The sequence below is a fragment of the Pongo pygmaeus genome, chromosome 10, assembly GCF_028885625.2.
Source record: "Pongo pygmaeus isolate AG05252 chromosome 10, NHGRI_mPonPyg2-v2.0_pri, whole genome shotgun sequence".
Classification (NCBI taxonomy): Eukaryota; Metazoa; Chordata; class Mammalia; order Primates; family Hominidae; genus Pongo; species Pongo pygmaeus.
In genome coordinates this window covers 115,676,046-115,691,791 of record NC_072383.2, presented here as the reverse complement: position 1 = coordinate 115,691,791, position 15,746 = coordinate 115,676,046, and the positions used below count along the sequence as shown (strand labels likewise).

General features: G+C 42.8%; 1 protein-coding gene across 2 annotated transcripts in view; it reads right to left on the bottom strand.

Annotated features, from left to right (window-relative positions):
• The window catches only part of FBXW8 (F-box and WD repeat domain containing 8), a 121,903-nt gene that overhangs the window by 56,176 nt on the left and 49,981 nt on the right, over positions 1-15,746 (bottom strand). For both annotated transcript variants that reach the window (XM_054444760.2, XM_054444761.2), the window contains exon 5: positions 12,038-12,195. In XM_054444760.2, coding sequence (XP_054300735.1) covers positions 12,038-12,195 — 158 coding nt within the window. The remainder of the gene's footprint in view (positions 1-12,037; positions 12,196-15,746) is intronic.

Sequence of the window (15,746 nt, the reverse complement as noted above, 5' to 3'; positions counted from 1 at the left end):
TGAAACCGATAAATATTTTTTGTCCTAAGTTGTAAGTAGTGGCAAAAACGTAACATCTGGCATGTTTGTAAATGTTGACATTTTAAAATAAAATGGCTACACTACTCTTTAAAAAGTATTCTTTGGGAGGCTGGGGGGGGGGGGGGGGGCAGATCACTTGAGGCTAGGAGTTTGAGACCAGCCTGGCCAACACGGTGAAACGCCATCTCTAATAAAAATACAAAAAAAAAAAAAAAAAAAAAAATTAGCCGGTGTGTTGGTGCATGCTTGTAATCCCAGCTACTCAGGAGGCTGCGGCAGAAGAATCGCTTGAACCTGGGAGGTGGAGGTTGCAGCGAGCTGAGATTGTACCACTGCACTCCAGCCTGGGCAACAGAGTGAGACTCTGTTTTGGAAAAAAAAAAAAAAAAATCCTTTGGAAACAAAATACCAAAGATTAGGTACTCATCATCATGCATTTTTTTTTTTTTTTTTTAAAGAAAAGGGGAGGGTGCAGGTGGGGAATAGCTTGAAGACAAATAGCAAGATACAAAAAAGAGAAATGCTGAGGATCCCTGATTATAACCACCACCAAAAGAACACAGGGGTACCATCTAATCTCAGGCCTCCAAGTCAGCCAGACAGCAGAAAAGCGGCAAGCACATTCTTTTCTAAGTAATCATGTAACATTGTTTTTAAATGGCATTAAATTGCTATGGGAAAAATCCAATCTTATTTAATCCTGTAATTTGACAGTCTTTTTTGATTTTGAAATAATTTCAGACTTACAAAAATATTATAAAAATTATGCAAAGAGTTCCAGTTATAGCTTCATCCAGCTTTCCCAAATGTTAACCTATTACATAACCATAGCAGAATGATGGAAGCCAGGAAATTAACACTGATGCAACATATTTAATCTACAGATTTTATTTGCATTTCACCTGTCCTATTACCAGCATATTTTTTCTAGTCCAGGATCCAATCCAGAATTCCACATAGCATTTAGCTGCCATGTCTCCTTCATCGACTCCAATCTGGGGCAATTACTCAGTCATTCCTTGTCCTTCATGGCCCTGACACTTTTGAAAAGTACTGCTCATTTATTGTGTAGGCCTCTCAATTGTCTGCTGTTTCCTCATGTTTAAAATCAGCAGGTGTTGTGCCTTCCCAGTGCATTATGTATCAAGAGGTACATAATATCAAAGTTTCATTACTGGCCATGTTAACTGTCATCATTTGGTTAAGGTGGTATCTGCCAGTTTTCTCTACTGTAAAGTTACTATTTTTCTCTTCCGGAGTGATAATTTCGCACCATGCAAATGTCCTGTTACTCATTGCTCATCTGAATGTTGTGTCCCTGCTACCATCATTTCAGTGTTAAAATCCTAACCCCCTAAGTGATGTTACCAGGAAATGAGACCTTTGGGATGTGATCAGGTCATGACGACAGTGCCTGAGAGCTCCTTTGCCCCTTCCACCATGTGAGAGAAGGCACCGCCTGGAAGGAAGGGCTCTCGTCAGACATAAAATCTGCCAGTGCCCTGATCTTGGACTTTCCAGCCTCCAGAAATTCATAAATACACTTCTGTTGTTTATAATTCACCCAGTTTATAGTGTTTTGTTACAACAGCCCAAACGGACAGAGACATTCAGCACATTGATTTTAACATCCACTGGTGATTCTTGCCTACAACAATTATGATTACGGTGCTTGCCAAATGGTGGCTTTCTATTTTCATCATCCCTTCCCATACAGCAATTCAACTACTACTGTAAGGAAGAGCTATCTCTTCTCCTTTATTTATTCAAGTATTTATTGATACCAATATGGACTCATGGGTAATTATCCATAGGTTATAATCCATCACTATCATCATGTTTTGTTGCTCAAGTTGTCCTTCCTTTAGCCCTCAGGAGCTCCAATTTAGTTCTACTGTCCTATAGATGCCCTACCTTCATCTTTTTATTTATTTATTTTAAACATCCTTACTTTCAGGTCCCATAAAATGTTCCAGATTCATCTTGTATTTATCTGCTCTAGCCCTTGTTCCTTTTATGGAAGAACATTTAGAAACCAAAATCTGGGCACTAGCTGTGCTTACTGTTACCAGAGTAGCACAATATATTCTTTTTTTGGAGGCAGGTGTCACTCTGTCACCCAGGCTGGAGTGCAACAGCATGATCATGGCTCACTAGAGCCTTGACCTCCCAGGCTCAAGTGATCCTCCTGCCTCAGCCATGCTTCATTTTTATTGGATGACAGACATTGTGAATTTTACATTGCTGGTTGCTAGCTTTTGTTGTATTCTACAAAATAGTATGAAAGTTTATTCTGATGCAAAATTAAGACACTCAGAATCGGCCGGATCCTTTTGTGGCTTGCTTTCCAACTTTTTTTTAGGGGATCCTGAGCAGCTTTTAGTCTAGGGCTGAATTAGCCCCATTACTAAAACATGGTGCCCTTCTGAAGATTCCACTCAACAATCCATGCATTATGAGGTCTTTCTACTCTTGGGGAAGTGCAAACTATTCTTAGCCTCATGTGAGCTCCAAGAATTGTTGTGCCTTCTCCTTTCAGGTAGTTCTTTCCCTGGTCCAGGTATTTCCTCTTACACATGTGCAGAGTAGGACTCAGCCAAAGACTCGAGGGAATCCTCAGCCAATCTCTGGGGTTCTCCCTCTGGGAGCTCCCTCTTCTCCAATACTCTGGCCCACAAATTCTATCCACCTTGGCTTCTCTGAGCCCTCACTGGGGCCTCCTCAAGTCAGGGAGGCCACCAGACTCTGTTTAGGTCCCCCTCCTTGTTTGGAGTTTCCAGCTGGTGAGCTGGTGTAACTGTGGGCCTCACCATGTTTGTTCTCCTCCAAGAGATCACAGGCGTGGGCTACTTATTTTCCAATGTCTAGAAACCATGGTTTAATATATTTTGTCCAGTTTTCTAGTTAAGGTGGAAAGATAAATCCAGTTCCTGTTACTTCATCTTTCTCAAAAACAGGTTATTTTTTATCTTTTTATTTTGAAACTTTCAAAATTACAGAAAAGCTGCAAGAACTTCTATATACTCACTGTTCAGATCCCATTGCCAACTGTCCCAGTAACGTTCTTTGTAGAAAAACGACCCAAGCCAGGATGACACACTGCACTCCATTGTCAGGTCTCTCTTCTCTTTCTACCTGGAATAGTTCTTAAGACCTACCCTGAGTTGCATGACCTTGACAGTGCTGAAGAGGACAGGCCAGTCATTTTGTGGAATGTCCCTCAATTTGGGCTTCTGTGATATTTTCTTGTGATTAGATCAGGCTGTGCACTTTTGGCTGGAATAATATCAAAGAAGTGATTCTGTGTTTTTTCTCGCTGCATCCTGTCACGTGGCACAGGTTATCAATTCTACCCTTATTGATGATGTTAAATGTGGCCACTTTATTCAGACGGTTCCTGTTAGATTTCTTGACTGCAGAGTTCTCTTTTTCTCCCTTTTAATTAGTAAGTGTTTAGTGGGGAGATTTTTTGAGACCATGTAAGACCCCATCCGTCATCCCATTCTTATCCTCTGGTTTTAGCCTCAATTGATTTTTTTTTTGTCTGAATCAATTATTACTGTGATGGTTGCCAATTTGTAATTTTCTAATCCCATCATGTTTTCTGCATCTATTAGTTGACATTCTACTATAAGGAAATTTTTCTCTCCTCCCTTTTTATTTATTGATCTGTTTATTTTTATCATGATATACTCATATATTCCTATTTTATTCAACGGGTTGTAACCTGTTATTATCAATATTGACTTTGATACTCCAGTTGTCCCAGGTTTGGCCAGTGGGAACATCTTCAAGCTCACTTATGTGTCTTTGTGACATGTCGTCATCATTCTTCAAGCACTTCTTCATTTCAGTGCAATCAGATGGTCCAGGCTTACTGTGTGGTTTCACTGCCCCATCCCTGGAGTCCACCATTTCTCCAAGCATCCCTGGTTCCTTTTAGTAGAGAGTGATATTTTCAAGAGCTGGGCACGAGGTGTCCTCACTGCTACTGGGCTGTTGCTGCTCTTACACCTTCTCAGCAAACAAAGCCAGGACACACATAAACGTATATACATACAACATACACGTACATCTCTGTTTACTTCTCTATCTATATTTAACTCCATAAATTCCACACCGATGCCTCCTATTCCAATCCAGCCCCACAGGGTTCATTCTGGCCATCCCCTTTCCGTACTTGAGCCTTCCTTCTCCAAGCATGAGAGAACTGGCTCCCATGAGCCTCAACATACTTACCTGCTGAGTCTCCCTGTATGCTGCCAAGCTCCCAGGCCACTGCCTCACTCAGCTTCCCTCTCACACTGTCCCTGGCCCCCAGACCACCTTTCTACTCCACTTGGGCCCGTTTAATGGCTTTTTGAATGAAAAGGCAGGCAAGTAGATGCATTTTGCTTTTCAAACAAAAATATATTCATTCCACAAATATACTTACTTCTAGTTTGATCAAGCCCTAGGGTTCAGAATGAAATAAACGCTACAACCAAAACTGCACATAGTGAAAGGGAAATTAAATTTTCTCACTTAAAATTCGATTTATCTTCCTCGAGAAAGCAAATAAATTCATGCTCAGTTGTCATTAGGTACACTTAAGAACTTGAGCAATTTATTTCTCTAGTCTAAACTATCTCCCCAAAGCTACCTTGTGCTACTACTGCTTCTTTCAGTTTGTAACTCAACTGTAATAAAATAGAACAGCTACTGTGAATTTATGCATCTTAGTGTCTATTATTAAAAATCAGTTTTCAGTAAAACCACCTCCAAGAAACCAAAAGAGTAACACTAAATCTTATAGTATAAATTTAATGTGCCACATTTTTCTACAGGAGAAAAAAATTTCAATTTACTTTCACTAGTAACTTCAAAAATGCATAGTTATCCCAGAAACTGGTCACCCATTAGTCTGTGCCTACTAGCATACTACGGTGCCTTTCCAGTGTTTCTTAACTTTGAAGGCTTGTAGATTCCTAAAAATTCACTGTGGACGCCCCTCAGTGTGAAAAACAATTCATGACAAGGTCAATACGGGCATGCAGGTGGTCACTTGGTACCAACAGCCTCAAACACAAGGTGTAAATTCTGGTACCGAGATCCCACAGCACAGTTGAGTCATGGGGTCCAAAGATCTAGTTTATTTTTTTTAAGATTACCATAAAAACAAAAACACAGATTTAAAAAAAATTCCTACAGATCTCACAGCTCTCACCCAAAATCCAATCTGTAGACTCTCATGTGAGGCCCATTGCCCCATCATTCAGATATAACACAGATTCTACCCAGAGCATGTATCATTTCAAGCTCCTGTCACTGAGGAATAGAAAAAACTTTTAAAGAGCGTTTGTATTCAACAACTTCCTCCAGCCCCCAATATAGTCTCTGTGGCCTGTCTGTGAAACAATCTCTAACATCCTAGATATGCCAGGTGGAGGTCAACTTAAAGTTCAATGCCCTAAGAAGGATTTCTTAAACACCAAAACCCCCTCAGTTCAGAATTCTGCTTTTTTTTTTTTTTTTTTTGACTGGGTCTTGCTCTGTTGCCCAGGCAGAAATGCAGCAGAGCAATCGCGCACAGCTCACTGCAGCCTCAACTTCCAGGGCTCAAGTGATCCTCCCACCTCAGCCCGCCAAGTAGCTGGGACCACAGGTGCACCCCACCATGCCCAGCTAGTTCATTTTTTGTAGAGACGGAGGCTCACTATGTTGCCCAGGCTGGTCTCAACTCCTGGGCTCAAGAGATCCTCCCACAGCACTGGGATTACAAGCCTGAGCCACCACACCCAGCCTAGGTGTTTTAATTCCCTTCTGAATGTTTAAACTGTGAGCATTCCTAGTGTTAAAAAAAAAGTTTACATTTATAAACATACCCTATCTTTTACAAGGACTATACCTGGTGTGTTTTTTTGGTTTCTGTTAGAAAGTTGTCTCACTGTTTTGTTTGCAAAGTGTCTGAATATGAAGACTAGATTCCTGGACCTAAGGGTGAGTAAGCAAAGGTACCAGGCAAGAACTGATGATTGAAACTTTTAGGACAAGACTGACTGGAAAAGAAAGGCCTTGAAAAAAATCAACTTCTCCACAATCCATCAATTGCCTTAGCCTTCTCGCAAGCAATGCTTTAACATGTTAAGAATCACTTCTAAAACTTCAATGTTGGGGGCAGGGAGGTAGTTGTTTACTGCATTCAAAGGCCATGTCATCACATCCAAATGTCATCATCAGCATACAAACAAAAGATACAAGCAAAATGACTGAAGAACTATTTTTTACTAAAAACAAAATCTTAAGTAAAACTTTAGAAGTACCTAGTCTCTACAGCTGTCTAACTAAAACATGGGCCTACTGTTCACCGCTAAAAAGCAGCTTGGAGAGACCCACCCCCATCCATTGTTGATATGTCAGTAAATGAGAAATCATAGTCACCTCGGCCCAGGGCAGCCACAGTCCCGGACAATGGAGCATGTGTGTGTTCAGACAATTGCACTGGGAGTGTTGCGGAGGTGGATAAGCCACTTTGCCGTGCTTGATGGCACCGTATAAAGAGGACTGCTGGCTGTCCCGTCCAGGCTTCCTCATGCTAATATGCACCAGATCGCGTCTCTCCTCTCTCCACTGAGGGGGACAAATAAAAACTTCTTTGCATCTAAGAAGTGTGTAATCTCATTTCTCACCAAAGAGCGAGCTTTCAAGACAAACTCGGTGACCAGGGAGCGGGTTTCAAGCACACTGCCATTCCCTAATGCTGTGGCACGAGGCCAAAGGCAGGCAAGCACAGAGCAGATGGAGTCCTGGCAAGGTCTCCGCCGTCCCTGCATTAGCAGCATCTGCTCATTACTCAGAACCTTCGCCTGCTTTATCTAATGCTCCAGGAAAAGCATTTTGATTTGATTCATTTCGGTATGGTAACGTGCAACACAATTAGTGGTAAAATCAAACTGGAGGATGGCCAGTGCTGACAATCGGAAACAAGGCAGAAGAAATACGAGGCCAGAGGGTTGGAATTCAAAAAATCACAACTGTGGATCACCTTGCCAAATCTCAACACCCCAGGTGCGTGTACAGTGTTCCTACGGGGCAAAGAGGCTAAAAGGGATGCAGGGATGACTCCCTTTCCCCAAAGCAGGTTCTATCTTCCCCTCTGGATACGATTCCCTCCACCGAGAATGTGCGTGTAGACCAGCAAGGGCGTTTCAATGGCTACAGAGCCTCACTTTGGCACAACCAGAGAACTGAAGTTCATTAACTCGTTTTATTGTCTTATTCTTCTTTTCCGTGTCACAAATTTTAGACAGCAGAACACACAAGGTAAATTTCCTTTTTTTGGTCATGTTTCTGCCTCAGAAGTGCCAGTTAGCTGCTCCTGGAAAGAAGCAATATAAAAATGTGGGTTTGATTATTTGAATCTGTCTTTGCCCAGAAGTAGCTATTCATGAAAATGTTAGTGTAAATATCATAGTGTCAATCTGTTAAACTGAAGGGGGACCAAAGATAACGCCACCTGAGGTCTGGGGAAAGAATAGAAGTTGTTGTTTATCACAGAAACAGTAACAACCCGAATCAGACCAATAAAACAAGCTCAGCACGAGAGGGGAGCAGGGAAACACAAGGGCTCTAAAAAAGCAAAAGCCCTTAATACCAAAATGAACTTGAAACGAATCAAAGATTTCAATGGAAACACTGCAGCCTTGGAAGCACTTATAGATTTTACCCAGGCGTTGAGTAATCATCTTCCCAACCATGATGTGAAACCCCAAAGGACAAGACTGACAAGCTTGATGTAAATTTAAGCTGCCAGACAGACCAACTGAAACAGAGCACAAAGTTCAGAAACAGACCCAGATACAAAGTGAATTGCATAGCTAAAAACTTATAAAGGCAGCACCTCAAACCAGTTAGGTAGAAATGGGCTCTCCGAGAAGAGATGCTGGAAAAAAGATGTACTTGGAACCATATTGCATACTAATCCAAGACGAACTTGTCAAGATAAAAATATAAAAAATAAGCCGTAACAGTAACAGAAGAAAAAGAAAGAACTACAAGTAGCAGGTACACATTTTTTTTTAATTTAACCTTTCTCACATTAAGAGAAATGTAAATTAAAACTACACTTGGTGACCATTTCTTCTCAAACTGATGAATACCCAAAAGCTGGAAACATACTTTGTTGGCAAAACTGTGAGGAAGCGGGCACACTCTCATGGCTTGCTGGTAAGAGCATAAAATAGTAAAACCCCACTTGCATTTACCCTGTAACCCAGAAAACAATCCTCCTTGCACTCGCGTGAAATGTCATCTTTACAAGGTTTTTCACTACAACACTGTTTGTAACGGCAAACACAACACAACTGTCCTTCAATAAACCAAAGTGCTTATACACAATGGAATTACCATTCAGGTGTGCAAACAGGGTACTCTCTCTACACAGACATGCACTGCCTTTTAAGATATGCTATTTAGAGAAAAAAGCCAAGGTGTGGAATCATGTAAAGTAAATAGTATGCTATCTTTTGTTTTTTAAAAAGGGGGCAATAAGAATATACACACTCATATTTGCTTGTACTTGTAATACTAAAATACAAGGATATACAAGAAAGTAAAAAATATGGTTACTTCAGAATGGAGCAGACAAAAGTGGGTGGCAGCAAGATTTCTCAATACGTAACTTGATATTATTTTGATCTTTGAACCCTAAAAATATAGTAATCAAAAACATTAAATTACAAAATAAACCCCACTCACTTATAGATTAAAAAATTAACATCATTCACACATACCAAGTACCTTCTAGAAAACAAGTCCATTAAAGAATAAATGACAAGTCAGGCGCAGTGGCTCACACCTGTAATCCCAGCACTTTGTGGGGGCCAAGGCAGGCAGATCACTTGAGGTCAGGAGTTCGAGACCAGCCTGACCAACATGGTGAAAGCCCGTCTCTACTAAAAATATAAAAAATTAGCTGGGCGTGGTGGCAGGCGCCTGTAATCCCAGCTACTCGGGAGGCTGAGGCAGGAGAATTGCCTGAACCCAGGAGACGGAGGTTGTAGTGAGTCGAGATCGCACCACTGCACTCCAGTCTGGATGACAAAGCCAGACTCTGTCTCAAAACAAACAAAAAAGAATAAATGACTTACTGATAAAATATCGGAAATACATATGGCAAGGATTATTTCCCAAGCTTTCTTTTCAACCAGAAAAGATGACAACCCAAAAGAAAAATGAAGACCGGAACAAACAATTCGCAGAGAAAGAAACAGAAACAGCTAACAACACACAAAGAAAAGATGTCCACATGTAATTAAAGAAAGGCAAACAAAAACAATAAAATGCCATTTTTACCTGTCAGTCACTCTCACATACTTTTGGTGACACTATAAACTGGTGAAACCTTTTTGGAGGGCAATTTGGCAATAGTTATCAAAGGCTAAAGCAGCCACAGCCTCCAACCTAGCAATCACTAGCACCTCACCCCAGGGCCACCCTTGGACGAGTCCATCCTGGCATTCGTTCAAGCATATTGCTTGCAGCACTGTTTTCAATAACAAAAATGAACAACTCAAATGTGTATCAATGAGGGCCTTAATAAATAAATGATGGTACAGCCACATAATGCAGTACTACACAGGCATTAAAAAGAATAAGGTTTACCCTGTAAGTGTGAACACGGAAGATCACCAAGATGTGCCATTAGGTTATTAAAAAAAAAAAAAAAAGGTGCAGGAAAGCATACAGAGCAGGACCCCCCATGAGTAAAATGCGAGAGGGCCTGGAAGTGGGACAGGGAGGAATACCTCAACTTCTTTTTGCATACTTTTTCTTTGTCATTTTATATACATTTTTGCTCTGTTTGAATTCTAACTACGACTTAAAAAAAAAAAAGAATTTAAAATACATTTTGGCAATCACTTGCTAAGCATTTACCAAAGAAAGTAGATTCTTAGCCTGGCCAACATGGTGAAACCCCGTCTCTAGTAAAAATACAAAAATTAGTTGGTTGTTGTGGTGGGCACCCATAATCCCAGCTACTCGGGAGGCTGAGGCAGGAAGGAGAATCACTTGAACCCAGGAGGCAGAGGTTGCAGTGAGCCGAGATGGTGCCACTGCACTCCAGCCTGGGTGGCAGAGCAAAACCCTGTCTCAAAAAAAAAAAAGTAGATTCTTTATCATGCCTACATTGTTTCCCAATATTTCTGTGCAACAACAGGGGATGAGGGCAACGAAGACAATTCTCACAATATAAAACCAGCAGCAGCACCCCTGCACATCACCTCAAGCTGTATTTTCAAGCTCACGAGATGTGAGACATGGGCTGCAAATCAACTGGGCGCACATTTCTACAAGAGTCTTTATGTTCAGGATTCCATAAACAGCACGACCACTGCAGCACGGCCCTGGAGACACAATCACAGTTCTGGATTCACTGCTGACTTCAACCTACCTGGCTTCTTTGCACCTCTGTTTCCCTATCTGTAGAAGAATAAGTGTGTGCACGTTCGTGTGTGTGAATGGTAGGGGAAGGCTATTAGATGATCCTAAAACTATATGATTCTAACTTAAAAGTACTGCAATCTTTGCATAGGTATTTTGGAAAAAAAAACTCATTGGTAATTTGGAAAGTAGCAAACATGTTCAAGCTGCTCTTATGGTATCTATCCAGGGTCTCAATAAACATATGAAATATTAATTATACCACAGAAACAGCTTAGCTGAATTTCTATAGGCTGAAAAGGAAATCCATCAACAGTGTCTACTAACATCAAACCAACATCACGTTGCTAAAGTAATTATATAAAATATAAAAATATTTTCAAGGTCAGGCGCAGTGGCTTATGCCTATAATGCTAGCACTTTGGGAGGCTGAAGCAGATGGATAGTTTGAGCTCAGGAGTTCAAGACCAGTCTGGACAACGTGGCAAAACTCCATCTCTTAAAAAAAAAAAAAAAAAAAAAAAATTAGCTGGGCATGGTGGCATGCGCCTGTAGTCCCAGCTACTCAGGAGACTGAGGTGGGAGGATCACTGGATCCCAGGAGGTCGAGGATGCAGTGAACTGAGATAGTGCCACTGCACTCTAGCCAGGGCAAAAAAGTGAGACCCTGTCTCAAATATATATAGGTATATATGTAAGATCTCAGCCCTAATTTTTATTTTTAAACAGCACATGGGTATAAAATTCCCCCATTAGCTACTTTAGTTTTGTTCCTCTGGGCCAACTGCTAATGTCACACTGACTCTGAAGATTTGCAGTGGTGCCATGACATGAACACTTAACATTCTGAAATATGCTGTGGTCCCAATTTTTAGGCAAGTGGGGACATAAAGCTTGTGGAGATTCAACACTTCACAACATAATGGAGGATAGGAGCATGACAGGTGGGCATACTGGATATCATGGCTATTGAAATGACCATTTCTAGTAGTTATACACTGTCAAGAGTTTCTTTGCATAGGTAAAGCTAACTTTAGACTATTCCTACCTCGTTCCAAAAATCCATAGTTGTTCATGTACAAAAAGAATTCTATCAATGTCAAAGAGAAAACATATTATTACCAATTATCTTGTATGGTATATTAAGTGACAGGAAAAGGTAGGCACTGACTTTTATTTTTCTATATCTACATTTATCAATAGATCTATGTCTATCCCCTTTTCACTATTCCCTTTGGGCTGAACAGAGGCTAAAGGAAAAGTAGGCCAAGTATATTTAATATTTTACATCAAACAAGTTATTTGCTTAAGATGCTTTGGCCAGCCTTGTGTCTGGCACTAGCGCCCAGCGTGACAGTTCCAGTAGGAATTAAACACCAGTTTTAATGGGTGCTGTGTTCCAATGCCTACCAATGCATTGATGGTTGTTGGCCAACTTCTTCAAATAAAGGCAAGAGTGAGTGTATGTGTGTGAACATGTGTGTGTGCCCACGTGTACGTATGGAGGGATTACAGGGGGGAGCTGGCCACAGCTGCTTAATTTTTGTAAAGCTTTTTTTTTTCCTTAATAGGGAGGAGGGTTGTGGTTACTTACCATCCTCATAAGCTGCTACTGCCAGCGAGCTGTTTATCCTCACAAAGGAGACATTTGGCTGCATTCCAGGCTCATCCTCCTCGTCCTCTGATTCCAGGAAGGGGGCTACGTAGTCCCAGGTGCGGGTGTCCCACACTCTCACATCCCCTGATGTATATCTGGAAGAGAACAACACACTTGGTTCCAAAAAGGGATTGAAGAGCAGGGCTATGGTGGGGAAAATGCATAGAGCCTTAAAACAACAGACAAGTAAGAGTCGGGTGGTGTAGAGCCACTCCTGAGGCACTGTTTAGATGAGTGACTCCAACAGGAGAAAATGTCAACTAGATGACAGAAGGCTGTGAACACGCTTCACATTCTCACAGCACAATGGTGAAAATTTCAAATGAGAAAACAATAATAAGACATGGGTAGCAAGTTCTCCTTGCTTTTCCTTTTACACTATTACAACAATCTGCTCCCGCAAGCTATCCCACTACAGGGATCACTTGCAGAAATGTGTATAAGCCCCACTATTTACCCACAAACGCACACACTCACTCACACGAAAGACAGAGAGAGATGCTGCAGGGATACTCCAAACTAATGGTCTCACAGGCACAGGCTTTCTAATACCTCATCCATGCATCAGATTTGACTGATTCAAGTCCCTGAAGACTAATTGATTTGCTGAAACAATTAAATCTTGCCTTTAGCAGCCAGACAATGCTGCCTGCTCATGAAAAGCTCTTGCTGAATGTGCGACACTCCCCGGTTTTGCCCACTTAGAAAATAGAAGTACTCACTCTCTCCTATGACTAGTGCCACTCCAACAAATGACTCCTTGCATCAAAGCCAGGCCAGACTGAACCTACTCAGACATGAGGCCCTCAGGATGACAGAATGGCCAGATGATAAAGTGGGGTGCTGCCCATCACCAAGTATTTAAGCTATGTTGCTTCTGTCTGCTGCAGAGGGTTTTACTCCACTTGTAAAGCAACTGAGTGTTATGGGGGGAAAAGTGGTGAGAAATGCCTTTAAGGGCCTCATGATAGAACCACACAATTACAAAGATAGGCCAATGATTTTAAGGGGATTCATAGTCTTCCTGAGGCCCTAGCCATAGTTCCTGCAGGGTTTCTTTGCCGAGTTGATGAGACGACCTCTGAGATGCGTTGAGTCGCTGAAATCTATGATGCGACACATTAGTGAAGTAGCTATAGAAGATCAATCTGGAATTTCTTGGTTTTTGTTTTCTTGTTTGTTTTTGAGACAGGGTCTCACTCTGTCACCCAGGCTAGAGTGCAGTGGCACAATTTCGGCTCACTGCAACCTCCGTCTCCCGGGTTCAAGCAATTCTTCTGCCTCAGCCTCCCAAGTAGCTGGGATTATAGGCGTGCACCACCATGTCTGGCTAGTTTTTTTTTTAGTTTTTAGTAGAGATGGGGTTTTGCCCCCAGCTGGTCTTGAACTCCTGGCCTCAAGTGATCCACCCACGTCGGCCTCCAAAAGTGCTGGGATTACAGGTGTGAGCCACCACAACTGGCCTCAGGTGGAATTTCTTATAGAGAAGTACTCCGATTCAGGAGTGCTTTGTTTACTAGTAGTATTGCACCCAAATTCTTAATCTACAGTAAATACATACATGGCACAGTCCAAAGGCTATTCTGTCACCCCAGTTCCTTGGTTGGAGAACTTGGCTCTCTACCTGCAGGGTGGCACCCAGAGAGTGCGCATGTGCGATAAAGAGCCAGATGGGAGAGATATGCTTTCTGAACCTGGACTGCTGTGCCTCTGGGTTGACCACTGATCCTCCAGCAAACAGAAACACAAGATGAATGTCCTTAAGCCCAGCGACATGCAAGCAAGGGCAGACCCTGAGATCACCCCAGCCAAAGCACGGCCACTGGCCCCCAGGCTCTCCAGGCAGCAGTCAGCTCACCCTTCTGAATGAGGAACCCTATACCAGAACACATACCCCGGACCTCTCTGCCCTCAAAATACCGGGCTCAGTGTGACACCCTGAGAACGACTCAGGCCATTCGCTGGAGTAAGGCCACTTGCTTAGCTACAGAGACACAACAGATGAGACATGTTTGAATGTCTAGACTGGGGGGACTAGATTCTTAAGGTTAAATTCTATGTGACAGGAACCAGCCAATTCAGGAAAGATGAGAAGGATGGCAACGTCTTTCAGAAATACAGAGATGGTAAGTGAAAGAAAGATAAAGGGAATTCAGATCAGAAAAGTAAGGCGAGTTCAGAAAAAGAAGTACATAAACTAGGAAACTGTATTTCCTTCTTGCCAGTCTCTGTCCTTCTGCTTCCTGCGAACCATGTGTCACACCACACCAGCAGTCTGCACAGTGTTTTCAGTGGTGCCCCCCCCAGGGGACGCAGTGGGGAGGCGAGGGTGGAGAGGAAAGACGGTTTAGGTGGCCTCAGATCCAGCCCCCCAGCTCCCTGAACACAAAGAGTTCAGAGCCAAAATGACAGCAAAACAACAAAGCTTGGGAAAAAGGTGCTTTAGCTGCTGAACCAGACAATAGTGAGCTGTGAAACAGAAACTGTTGAGCCCGCTCCTTACTCAGAGAAAAAGAGAGGGAGGGCAGGAACCCCACAGATAACAGCACTCTATTCATATCTGAGGGGCTCCTGGGCAAGCCTTTCTCCCACAGAGGAGGTTGGTCCACTCACATTGTGACTCCACATGTCTAAAATCAAATGCTTCAGCTCATGGCCAAGCTAGCCTGTGTCTAAATTCCTTATTTTTATCAATGGGCTCATCAGTCCCAGGTCACTGGTACAGAAGGAGAGAGGCCCCTTCAACACCGCTGTGGCCCACCATCCACACCACTATATATGCTCAGGTGCCAAGCTTGTTCTGTTCTGCTCATTCCCAGAGAAGCCACCCTGGTCCAAATCCCCCAACACCTCATATTCACACCCGACTACTACAGGCTCCCTGATTCCGAGCTTCTTCCATTCAATCTTCCCCCCACAAGCCAAGCCCTTCAAAACACCTGACTGCACGAATCTTTCTTCTGGAACAATTTCCTTTACTTCCTTTCTCCCTCACATGCCACACTACACCGCACTACGATCTACCTTGATGGCAGCCTGGACGTCTCCGTCATGGCAGTGGTGCATGTCTGTGATCATCTCACTGTTCATCTCCCTACCAGCCTGAAGCTTCTGAGCTCAGGGCCTGGGTTTTGTTCATAGCTGTGCATGCAATGACTAGAACAGTCAGACTAGAAAGCGCTTGCCATATACCCAGAGAACCCTCTATAAAGTCTTACATCTTAACACCTTATTGAATGAAATTTTAATTATGAGACCTACTGAAAACCCACCACAAACTAACTTCCACCCCTCTCCCCAGCCTCATTTTCTACTCTCCCTTCACATGGGCCGGCCTCCAGAGAGGCTCCCAAATGCTCTTGCCTCTGAACTCGGATTCCCTGCCCCACCTTCCTGCAGTGCCTCACCTCCTCACCTCCCAGCCCAGTGGGGTCCAGCCTGGGCTGCACATTAAAATTGCCTGGAATGCTTTAAAAAGTCCAGATACAGGCCAGGCACGGTGGCTCATGCCTGTAATCCCAGCACTTTGGGAGGCTGAGGGCGGGGGCAGATCACCTGAGGTCAGGAGTTTGAGACCAGCCTGGCCAACATGGTGAAACCTCGTCTCTACTAAAAATGCAAAAATTAGCCAGGTGTGGTGATGCGT